The sequence below is a fragment of the Oncorhynchus mykiss genome, chromosome 28 (assembly GCF_013265735.2).
Source record: "Oncorhynchus mykiss isolate Arlee chromosome 28, USDA_OmykA_1.1, whole genome shotgun sequence".
NCBI classification, from domain to species: Eukaryota; Metazoa; Chordata; class Actinopteri; order Salmoniformes; family Salmonidae; genus Oncorhynchus; species Oncorhynchus mykiss.
In genome coordinates, this window is record NC_048592.1 from 22,216,521 (window position 1) to 22,229,331 (window position 12,811).

At 40.6% G+C, this 12,811-nt stretch overlaps 1 protein-coding gene across 1 annotated transcript in view; it reads left to right on the forward strand.

Moving 5' to 3' along the window:
- The first annotated feature begins 4,873 nt into the window (after window positions 1-4,873).
- Window positions 4,874-12,811, forward strand: part of pappa2 (pappalysin 2) — a 59,501-nt gene continuing 51,563 nt past the window's right edge. Inside the window, exons 1-2 of the mRNA XM_036966716.1 lie at window positions 4,874-7,434; window positions 10,971-12,030. Coding sequence (XP_036822611.1) covers window positions 6,459-7,434; window positions 10,971-12,030 — 2,036 coding nt within the window. The 5' untranslated portion in view covers window positions 4,874-6,458. The remainder of the gene's footprint in view (window positions 7,435-10,970; window positions 12,031-12,811) is intronic.

A 12,811-nucleotide genomic window follows, 5' to 3' on the forward strand; every position in this document is an offset into this window, starting at 1 on the left:
TCAAAACTGTGAAAAATATCACCCAGCTCTATCCCCAAATAAAAAATGTACCTTTGGCTGTTGATTGGGTTGCAACTTACTCATATTTTTTCTGTCACAGCATTCTACAGTATAATCACAAGGTAAGGTGGGAGAGGGCAGTGAATATTCTGTTTCAATCTAGCAAATGATGGTATAGATATCAAAGTGGTTGTGATGTAGTGCAGCTCATATTTTGTTTGTCTGTCCATTTCTTTCTGCAGACAAGCTCCCCAACCCATCCAGGATGGGTTCCCTGGGCATCCCTGAGCTGGACCCTAATGGACTACACAGACTGCAGTACCACTCTGTTCTTAGGGTCCAGATAGCCCCAGCACCAACTGACAAAGCTCCTATAGGTGAGATACCTGTAATGACTACCAATGTCTTGTATTGGTCATTCAGCCAATCACAGATAGATGAGTAGCCCCTGTCAATTGACAACTCCTTATAAAACTTTCAATGGGCATGATTTAGCCACCACATGTACTGAAAATGAGCAAAATACTGTATAGACCCAAGATTGTTCTGCTATGGGAAAAAAGTTGTATACATACAACTTGTACATACATTCAATTAGTATTTGGTGGAATTGCCTTTAAATTGTTTAACTTGGGTCAAAGGTTTCGGGTAGCCTTCCACAAGCTTCCAACAATAAGTTGGGTGAATTTTGGCCCATTCCTCCTGACAGAGCTGGTGTAACTGAGTCGGGTTTGTAGGCCTCCTTGCTCACACATGCTTTTTCAGTTTTGCCCACAAATTGTCTATAGGATTGAGGTCAGGGCTTTGTGATGGCCACTCCAATACCTTGACTTTGTTGTCCTTAAGCCACAACTTTGGAAGTATGCTTGTGATCATTGTCCATTTGGAAGACCCATTTGCAACCAAGCTTTAACTTCCTGACTGATGTCTTGAGATGTTGCTTCAATATATCCACCTAATTTTCCTTCCTCATGTTGCCATCTTTTTGTGAAGAGCACCAGTCCCTCCTGCAGCAAAGCAGCCCCACATCATGATGCTGCTACCCTCGTGCTTCATGTTTGGGATGGTGTTCTTCAGATTGCAAGCTTCCCCCTTTTTCCTCCAAACATAACGATGGTCATTATGGCCAAACAGTTCTATTTTTGTTTCATCAGACCAGAGGACATTTCTCCAAAATGTACGATCTTTGTCCCCATGTGCTGTTGCAAATCGTAGTCTGGCTTTTTTTATGGCAGTTTTGGAGCAGTGGCTTCTTCCTTGCTCAGCGGCCTTTCAGATTATGTCGATATAGGACTCGTTTTACTGTCGATATAGATACTTTTGTATCTGTTTCCTCCAGCATCTTCACAAGGTCCTTTGCTTCTGTTCTGGGATTGATTTGCACATTTCGCACCAAAGTACGTTCATCTCTAGGAGACAGAACGCGTCTCCTTCATGAGCGGTATGACGACCGTGTCGTCCCATGTTGTTTATACTTGCGTACTATTGTTTGTACAGATGAACGTGGTACCTTGGAAATTGCTCCCAAGGATGACCCAGACTTGTGGAGGTCTACGATTTGTTTTCTAAGGTCTTGGTTAATTTCTTTTGATTTTCCCATGATGTCAAGCAAAAAAGCACTGAGTTTGAAATACATCCACAGGCACACCTCCAATTGACTCAAATCATGTCTATTAGCCTATCAGAAGCTTTTGAAGCCATTACATCATTTTCTGGAATTTTTCAAGCTGTTTAAAGGCACAATTAACTTAGTGTATGTAAACTTCTGACCCACTGGAATTGATACAGTGAATTATAAGTTAAATAATCTGTCTGTAAACAATTGTTGGAAAAATGACCTGTGTCATGTGTAACAGTATAGACTTTACGTCCGTCCCCTCGCCCCGACCTGGGCGCGAACCTTCTACTGTAAATATGACTTTTTTCAGAGAGTGTAGTGGTTGACCCATGCCCTATAACCTATTAGTGGGAATTGTCAATGGGCAGGGCTATCTGTGATTGACTGTATGACAATTTCAAAACACATGGATGGTCACCAACCATCCTCCTGGAGATCTACTCTCACTCCAACCGTCACATAGCACAACAGATTCCGCCAAGCGTCTTGTTAAGAAGCTAAGTGTAATTATGTGGGTGCAATAAGTATGAAATACTAACTCTTCCATCTTTCCTGTCACATGATGTGATTATAGTTGACAATAGTAATGTCAGTGTTGGAGAAAGCTTGTGATGACAATGTAAATAAAACCACTACTTGTTTCTATTTTATACGATCGATGACTACTCTGTTGCTTCTCTATACCTCCTATTCGATTATGTTTAGCTAACACCCTCTTACTTTCACCATGATCTGTTTTCCTCTCAAAGAAACACCTTGAGCACATGTAAAACAAATACTTACAAACTTTCATTCTAACCTTGTTTATGGACTGTTTATTATGTTATGTAAATAACTGACAAGATAATTTATCTTGAATGACAACAACCTTTTATTGCAGTCTGGTTTCTTTGTTCAACTTTCAACAGCAGAAAACATAAAACATTTGTAATTGAAGAGTGTTTACGCATACTTTTTAAAAAATAAGTTAAAATCTCCAGTATCATCACAAAGTCTATTTCATAAAATCATTAAATAGACTTTGTGATGATACTGGAGATTATACCATATAATCTGCCGTCTATTCATTGCAGAATGCAATGAGTATAGGCCAGGATGGTCCACCATGCAAACAGGGTGTTCTGGCCCTGCATCTTCTGGTGACCTATTGAAAACTGTACAACAATGATATAACAAATTAAGATGCATTATGTATGCCTTCTGTAAGGATGACAAGACAAGGTAGCCAACTCACCTATGGAAGTTTGTTGTTTTCAGGGTCCAATTCCAGCTCCAACTGACAGGTAGAATACGATGTGCCTTTGTTGTTGTTTTTTTTTAAGGGTTGAAGGGTTGGGCTCTAGACCATCCTATCAGCCAATCAGGGCTGTGAATGTAAATATCACATTTCATATTCAAATGGTTGTCCTAACAGACTGAGCAGTTCAGTGGCTCAGAGAAATAAATGATTAAACATACATATAAATAAACACAATCAATGAATTATTAGACATAAAGTGATGATTTAAAAATAGAAAGAATGCATGGGGCTTTAAGTTACATTTGCCTCCAAACAATTGTGGGCCCCCTCTTTCATTTTCTACCAATGCTCTTGAAAGGGTCCCCCCCCCCTCCCTCCCTCTCGCCATTTGTCCATCCAGCACATCAGGTTGGATTTTCCCCCATTCCTTTTCTGGTCCCTCAGATAGGGGTTGGGGTTGGGCAAGCTCAAATGAAGGATAATCTCCTAGAGGTCCTTTGCAGTGGGGGATGAGGCCATTCACTTTTTTTTACACCGTTGCAGCTGGATCTCAAAGCACTTCGATAAAAAGCGGAATGTTTTGCAGGCAGATCCTCAGGCTGGTTGCGGAATTCTTGCCTCCCACTGTTAGGAACCTTTTTACCCCTTAAGGGGCCCCTGCCATAACCGCCAGTTGCTTCTAGCTGGGCTGTTTGCAAATTGAACCTGACAAAAACAGTGGGGGTGAAAAAATGGGTGCATTTAGAAGTAAAACAGCTGCAATTCAATAAAGAGGTATGATTTCTAGAAAGTTAGTTACATGAGTGATATGGTGCAAATTCTATTACTTTGCGAGCTCTGTTGGACTGGTAGTGCACACCTGCACAGCTGAAATCTTTTATTATTACAATGGCATTGTTCACTGTTCACAGTAACATCAGTAAGAATCTCACTCAAACAAACTTGCAAGGCTGCAAGCAAGCTGGCTACTATGTGTTTGTTAACAAATTGCTTGTTTGCAGGAAAATTAAAATAAGCAGAATTGAATAAAGAAACTGTAACAAAATGAGTTTGTTCAAATCTAAAGACGCACGTCACCCGGCTCACGCAATATTAGTGTTCTAAGTGTCGATCAGGTGTGAGCATGAAGAGATGGTTCATGGACTTCCTATAGCAGTACTGTGGTATCGTTCCTGATAGATTGATAGTAGAGTGGACCACAATCCCATCAATATGGCCAATGCTAAGCAGCTTCAATATCCAGATACAATTACAGTAGGCATATTTACAACAGTTTTGAAACCATTATCATCTAATAAGATGTCAATTTTTGTAGTTGAATGTCCTATCTCAAATATTACAATAATATTTTTGTACTAAGGCAAAGTCATCAACACAGTTACCTTTAGAGAGACTCCTACATAAAGATGATGCATATATTTCTCATTAAAGTTAAAGCCCTTCTTACACTATTACCGTGGCAACAAGCTAATTAATTTAAAGTATGGGACATGGTTTATATAAGGCAAGTTACAACTAAATGCAAGTGGTATTGTCCATTGCAATTAGAGTTGACTTGGCAAATACATCTCTAGATCAGAGTGAAATAGTTTTTGTTTAACTTGTGTATTAATGCTGTAAAAAAAAAAGAATAAGTACAAAAAAACTCAGGTTTCTGCTGTAGAGGTTTTCAAGTATCCTCAAGACCCCCAACTCTGGTTTGCTCAGTTTGCAGGTGCATCACATTACATAGCACTAGTGATTCCAAGCATGAGCACCCCTAGTTTTTATAATACCAACTTTACCTGCATACATAACAATTTACGCTATGTAGGCATGCTCGTTTTTATTCACATTTATTAAATACATAGGTTTATCCTTTGTGTCTGTAAACTACTTTTCTCATGTGTCAAACAGATGTGCCGTGTGTGAGAGAGTGGTGTTCAGATGGTGTGAGACTCAGACAGAATCACTGTTCAGTGGCTGTTGTGCACTAGCCTATTCATAAAAGTGCCTCAAAGAATACCGTTAAGGAGGACGGCCAGTGCATACAACTCGACGTCAACTGTGTGTAGAGTGACTGCCTGAATAGAGAGGTTTACTTTCCTCACTTACTGTATGTGTGTAGGGGCAGGGTTAGTGATGTCAGTCTGAAAGTAACAGATAAAACGTTTCAGCGCGTTGTTTTGATCTTGTGAATAGGCTGTGGAAGAGGGCGAGACTGGCGGTTCATCAGCGCAGAAAATATATTAACAATTTCAAATGGGGGATACAAGAGGACTTTACGCGCGCTTGAAGGTGATTTAACGAACAATTTTTCTTTGGAGAGTCTATTACCAGGAACAGCATTTAGTCTGATTCCCATTTACTTGCTCTCATCTCTTGTCTCATACCTTGTATTGTTACTTTGCAACTAAATGCAGAGAAAGGAAATAGCAAGTAAAAGAACAATAGTCAATAGTTTATGGTTAGCTTACTTATATTTCTGCCATTGTGTCGCCTAATGACTGCATTTAATTTAATTTCACCTGAGGTTAATCTTTCAATAAAGCTTACCTTTACTGTATATGACTTTATAGTATAGCCCTTGAATTATAAATATTGTCTTAAAAGCATCAGCCAGCTTGTTCATTATTTTTGGCCACCCCTGCATCCTACTCACTGGGTGAATGTTAGGTTAACAACAACGGGCACTATCGAAAACAGCGCATAAGGGGGAGATTGGTGGCAAGACCTGAAATAACCTTTATTTTGCCAGGTATGGATGAAAACATTGAAAGCATTACTTGTATGGGCCTATACTGAAAGAAGATAAAGAGAAACCCCACCAGTGACAATAGAATTCCCATTGAATTATTTGGACAAACACGTCGACATAGTAGACATATTTCAAAAATGAATTCCAAATTCTAAATTAATGCTGCAAAGTAGCCTAATAACAACAGTTTCATCATTTGTGTTCAATCAGGCGGTATCATGGCAGGCTGCTCTGACTGTCACTTTCCTTAATAGGCGTGACCCGTTTACAGTGTAGCAGGTTTCAAAGGCGAGTTGATGTGATGCGCGCAGGTGAGGCTAGATGTGAGTCAAGCTGACGTTTTCCTTTGACCGGTAAAATAGCCAGAGGCTTTTATAAACCAAATATAAATTCAACCTCAATATTCAATAGCCTGCAGATTTTGCACTGTCAACGTAACATACTGCTACAGTTCCCCCTTTGAGTGCACTCTATTTAGCTGCGTTTTGAAGTCTAGCAGTAAAACTGGCATCTGAGGAAAATAGGTGCGACAAACCTGCCTTGTAAACACATGTGAATTAAAGTGTTAGTTTAAGTAAATGTTTAATAAAGGGCATTGGATGCAATGCACTAAATAGACCAGCCCAAACCAAAATAGGCAATTGCTTATGCAAAACATAGGCTACCTGCTTAAAACGTTTTAATCCTTAGATTTATTATAATACTATTATTTTTGAAATATACAGAGTTACCCAGTTATCATTTAATGGGGAATATGTGTTTTAATCAAATCGGATCTTGTTGCTAGTGTATTCAACTTGTATATCTTAGAAGCAATAAACTGAAAAGATTCCAAAACATCAATTCCAAATCTAAACTCCAAAATGTTGTGTCTCAGACTACTGGCTGTTGTCCTCATAATGATCAACACATGGTTGCTAAACTCTGCTCAATCAGATCATATCCAAAAGTTCAAACGCACATTGGCTCAGAGAGCTGACAGTGAAGTGGCTCACTTAGCAAGTGAACAGTGCAGGTCCACAAGACAGCCGAGACAAGTAACATACTCAGCATCAGTTCTACATCTCCCTCCAGTGGCTCACCCAAGTAGATACACCACAAGGCAAAGAGGTTTCTATCATATAGGTCCTATTGAGAAGTCCTCTTGTTCAGGTGGGTGCAATTATGATGCTAATTCTAACCCAGGACTGCATAGTGCCTCTCATTGGGGCAATGGTGAGAAGAAGGTTAATCGGGGAAACTCGGAGGCAGTGCTACCCAAAGACAAGGAGGGGAGACATGTTAAGAGTATGGGGATGGTCAGTTCTCCTCACCTCGACTCCAGTAGAAAGCCTCCCAGTCAGCCTGAGGTGACAGTGGATTCAAACAGTGACAGTGACAAACCAGAGGTTGATGGTGTGCTCTCTGAGGGCCCAGACAAGCAGTTGCCGCTCAAGAAGCAGCAGAGAGTTCCGACTGACACGCCCACCTTCCACAGAAGGGTCCGCCGTAGCCTGGCAGTCTCCAATGATGAAGACAGTCGGGCAGCTTTCCCTGAAAGCATAGTAAACTCCCGGGGGATATTCCCTACATTTCGACAGCACAGTGACTATTCTGCTGAGAGTGAGGACTACCCTGGGGATCAGGAGGGACCACCTAACCCCGGCCCCGCCAGAATGTTGTGGGGTGCCCAGATCCCAGATGTCCACCCTAAGTGGATGTCTGCTTTGTACTTTAATGGACAGAAGGAACAACTGAGGGTCAATCCAGCAGCTGGTATTCAGCTTCCTCGGGCCAAGTTCAGTGTTGAACTGTGGGTCAAACCAGAGGGTGGGCAGACTAACCCAGCCATCATAGCAGGTGAGTGATACTCCACAACATATTCTCTCCCTCTCTCTCGCTCTCTCTCTCTCTCTCTCTCTCTCTCTCTCTCTCTCTCTCTCTCTCTCTCTCTCTCTCTCTCTCAGAATACACTGCAGACACAATTTATCTTGCATTGCAGACGTAACATGTCTGGGTTTGTTTAATTCATCATTAATATATTAATATATTCATTTAATGGTTACATGACATGGTTGGGAAGATGAGAGGAATTGGGAAATCAGCCGTTTTGTGGTGCAAATGGGTTATTAAGGGGTGAAATTCCGCTGTGCACACCACGTAATTTTAACGTAGAAATGTGGAATGGAAACTATGTGTTTGATGTATTTGAAACCTTTCCACCTATTCTGCTCCAGCCACTACCACGAGCCCGTCCTCCCCAATTAAGGTTCCACCAACCAGTGGTAGATCTCCACAGACCTGCAACCTTTGCATGCTATCTTGAACATGCACGCTTTCTATAATTACATAATAATTATTTTCTAGTTAGTTACCTCAACATGTGGCCATGGATTTGTTACTAATTTTAAGGTTAAATAAAATTTGTTTGTAAGATAGCCTTAACTATAGGCTATTTACTGTATTACATATGTCTTATCGAAATGTTAGGTTGACAATGGAACCAAATATCAAGATTTAAAGGAGATGTATCTAATGCTTGGATAGTTTAATCAGAGCCACTGTCATAATCCTACTCTTTAACTCTTATTTTTGGTTTAGTTGGTGATGTGAATCAAGTTAAAGTGAATGTGAATTGTGTTTGGTTGTCAACGCAACCAAATATTCACTTTTTAAGGAGATGTATATTTTGTGCCACTGACTTTAATTCCAGTCTACAAATTAATAATTTATCTTTTGGAATCGCATCTCTATCTCAACCAAAAATCTAAGTTAAAAAATAGGACTAAATCGAATCAAACTTTAAAGGCACGTTAAATAAAGTTGGATTTGATTTAGTCCTATTATTTAACTTAGATTTTTGGTTGAAATGGAGACTTGAATCTAACCTATTCATTATTAACTTGAAGATTACATTTGACATCAACCAAAGCGTAAAAAACTCTAGGCCTATATGTATTGTCTATTTTTAGTTGAACCCTGGGTGGAACTAAAACAATAGCTGTTGATAACTTTGCAAATGTTATATAGGCCTAAATATTATTATTATATATGACTTATAGAGTATAGTTACATTTCATTTGCTCAGTTAAACCTACCATTTGGAATAACTTCGATAGCAACAATGGATCTATTTAGTTATTATGAGATCTCTCAATAATCATTCTCACGATAGCACATTGATAGTAGTCAGTGACAAATATCACATCTAAGTAGGGCTGGGCTTGGTAAAAACCCTGGATGGGAAACAAAATGTAGATAAATTAACTCTCCAATAGGAAGTGCTGCCCAGCCTATAGTTTTTTTCTGATAATGGATATAACTTTGACGTTCTGACGTTGTTTCAAAGGTACAAATTCGACATGTTTTATATGAGGTTTGTATGACACGATGACATAATTCTGTGGTTGAACTCAAAACAACAGTTGATGACTTTTTGCAAATCCAATGTATTTTCCACATACTGTAGATTCCATGTCACAATACGTTGACAAATGATGTTGAAACAACGTTAGTGGCCGCCACCTGCAGGCTTGTTGTTTTGACGTCACGTTTTGAGAGGGTTAATGCTTAGTCATAGGCTACCCAGCAATAGATCCATTGCCACATGCGATGAAAAGTTAAATTAATACATTTTATCCCAATCATTGGATTAATATCAAAACTAAATTACTTTTGAAGTCTTGTCGTTTCCTCTGCTGTCTGTGAGGTGGGATAAATCAAAGATGTCTAGTCTAGTTTAAAACTTCAAACAGGAGGAGTAAACTGAATTGCAAGGTTTATGTGGAGGTTCAATTTAAATAACATTGTTATTGATAGTGTAATCTCCTCGTATCCTGCAGGCAATATACCCACTCTATTTCAACAGCAGAATAAGGAAAGGGTTGAAGGCAATATGATATAGGCAATTAATTATTCATTATTTCACTGCATGAATGTAGAAAATCAAGAAAAGAATCACAGTATTATTTGGATTGGGATGTAATTTATTTATTGATGTGGGAAATAGCCAGGATCAATGATTGAACCAGGGACTTCTCATATGTTAAACTAACATGCTACTGAAGGGGGTTAGGCAACCACAAGTCCACAAGAGCCACAATGCCTGCAGGTTTTCATCCTTGTCTTTTAACCAGGACTGGAGGAAGCAGCTGGGTACAATTGCTCAATTAAGGCTAGGATTCAATCCGATCGTACTTTGTCGGCTATGTGCCATTTAAAGGTCCTTTTCCTGTTGAACCGGCATATGCAGCGTTTACCGTGAATGCGGTCTCCGTGAATGCGGGAACAGTGCCTTTAAAAAGTGCATAATCGACAAGTGTGATCAGATTGAATCCCTGCCCAAGAATCGTCGAGAATAGAACCCCCCTTACCAACCCATCTATCTATGCATTTGCAATTCTGAAAATAGCCACACTTAATAGTTGTGTTTAGTAGGACTGTAGAAGCACTCTTAGATAAAATGGTTCCAAATGGGTTCTTCGGCTGTCCCCATAGGATAACCTTTTTTTAAATTCCAGGTAGAACCATTTTTGGTTCCAGACAGAACCCCTTGGGGAAAGGGTTCTACATTGAATCCAAAAGGGTTCTACCTGGAATCAGGATGGTTCTCCCTGGAACCAAAACAGGGTTTTCAAAGGGTTCTGCTAGATAGCACCTTTTTTGCTAAGAGTGAAGCTGCACTCCTCATTTGGGAAGTGCTCATGTTTCCACCTCCTTTCAGTTTCCCTTTTTATTTTATTTGTATATCCTCGTCACATGTCACTTATATTCATCATGACCTACAAGCTTTGGCCTCAATCTTTAGTGACCCCTATGTGACATTTCACAAATTAGTTTTTCTACAAAATATTTTCACATTTGTTATTCTATTAAAATAATTAATTCCTGAACTGGGTTTGATTGGCAAAATTAAAATTTTAACAGATAAATTACAGACTAGTTTTATCCTCTACTCTTATAAATCTGCCCCTCTATTGTTGCCAGATAATAATACAGTATCAAGACTTTTACTTGGCAGAGATGCTGTGTTCTAACCACTACTTTGAGTGAATTAAATGCTTAACCATGATATTGGCCAACCCTCCTGAGGAATATTTTCATACAATTTCCCAGCTTTCTTTTCAATATCCCAAAAATGTCCACGTTTTTGTGTGTACAGTGTGTATGGAAGGAGGGTGAAGGGGTTCCCTGACCTTTAGCTGTCCCGGCATAGAGCATCTGGAAGCCAGATGTGAGTCTCTCTTTCTGAAAAACAGCTGTGAATCAGTGCCTTCGTTTAGGGAAATACCTTCAACCCCTCAACTCTCTGGGTAATTTGGCTTTAATTACATTGGAAGAGGATGCTCAATGTTTATGCCTTTTTACAAAATAATATTTGTCTTTCTTTTGTGTAGGGGTTTTTGACAACTGCTCTTACTCCTTAAGTGAGAAAGGATGGTCAGTAGGTATTCGGACAGTAGAACCCGGGGGGAGAAAAGATGCCAGATTCTTTTTTACACTTCGTACCGACCGTGCTCCCAAAGCAACGACTATTTATGGGCATCAGCGCTACCACCCTAACTCCTGGACTCACCTGATGGCCAGCTACAATGGTCACAATATGACCCTCTACATAGATGGTGCCAAGGTTGCAGAGAGCCGTTTGCAGTCTGGTAACCTCTACAGCCCGTTCATGGAGACCTGTCGAACACTTCTTCTCGGTGGGGACCAGTCAGACCTTGGGCACAACTTCCGAGGGTACATCGGGGGTATTGTGTTATGGGTGCTTCCTCGCACTCACGAGGACCTCCTGAAAGGGCGCTCTCAGATTGATAAGAGGGAACCAAACCTCGCTCTCTGGGCTGACTTCTCTGAGGTAGAGCAACATTGGAGTCCTCATAAGGACGGCTACCACCCGTCCATAGTCATTATCCCTATCCCTGAGCTGGAACATGTGTCCCCCTTTGTGCCCCCTCCCTGTGGATTAACAGCCTGTGACAACACAGACATCATCCTCGGCTACAATAACCACTGGCAGCTGCGCACAGAGAAGAGGATCCGCTACCGCATTGTCAACATCTGTAACGACGACGGAAGTCGTCCCACCGTCTCCCATGCCCAGATCCAGCAGCAGCACCAGGCACTTGTCGAAGCCTTCCGGTCCCACAACATCAGCTTGGAGCTGAGCACGCATACCATCCAGAACACATCTCTACGCCAGCGCTTCATCCTAAGCAACTGCCAGATCAGTAAGATTGGTAACAGGCACTGTGATGCGGAGTGTGACCACCCACTGACGGGCCATGATGGTGGGGACTGTCTGCGCCTGGGGCCCTGCTACAACTGGAAGAGGAGGGACGGGGTCTGCAACACAGAGTGCAACAGCATCCACTACGACTTCGATGATGGAGACTGTTGTGATCCAGAAGGCACGGATGTCTTGAAGACCTGCTTCGACCCAGAGTCCCCAGACAGGTGAGATATTTCTTTCAATTTTGGGGGGGGCAGGAATCCCCAACCCTGCTCCTGGAAATCACTGGTCTATGAGTTTTTCCTGTAAAACTTTACATTAGGTGCTCTTATACCTGTGCTCTTATATCTGTAATTACTTTAGTAAGTACGAAGAAAATATGAATACTTGCTGCGTTGGGCAGTTGTCCCAATCGTTTAGACATACAGTAGTAATGAGTCAAAAACAATACCTTTATACATTTTGGGGTCCAGAGCAATCTTCTATCTCATATCAAATTAACTTAATCTGTTTATAATGATGTTCTTTACTAGTTCTGACAAAGAAAAAACATTGTTTTGTCATCCTTAGCCTTCCTTAGCTACCACAACCAAAAAAGTACTTTGCTGCCTGTCCCTGTATTTATGGGACTTTGTGCATGTTGTGAGTTTTTAACGATAATGACGGTAATGATATTGAGGTTCTACAGAGACCTTGGGAGCTTAACGCCTAATTAGCGATATCTTGATTTACTAAAGAGGCCTTAAGTGTCTGTCTTCAAGGCACACAAGTTTAAACTCTGGAACAGTTTCTGAAAGCAAGTGAAACTGGGAATGGAACGAGAAGCCAAAGTATACAGTTATTATGGCTAAACAATGAAAGCAGAAGTCTCCTCCGCTCCGTTCTATTCATTTTGACAGGCAGGCTTATTTGCGTTTCAAACAAAATACATGATGTATTGCCATAATATTCTTTTTGCTTAATAGTGCACAGCATGTAGGTAGAAATACTAAACTTGCGTCTGTT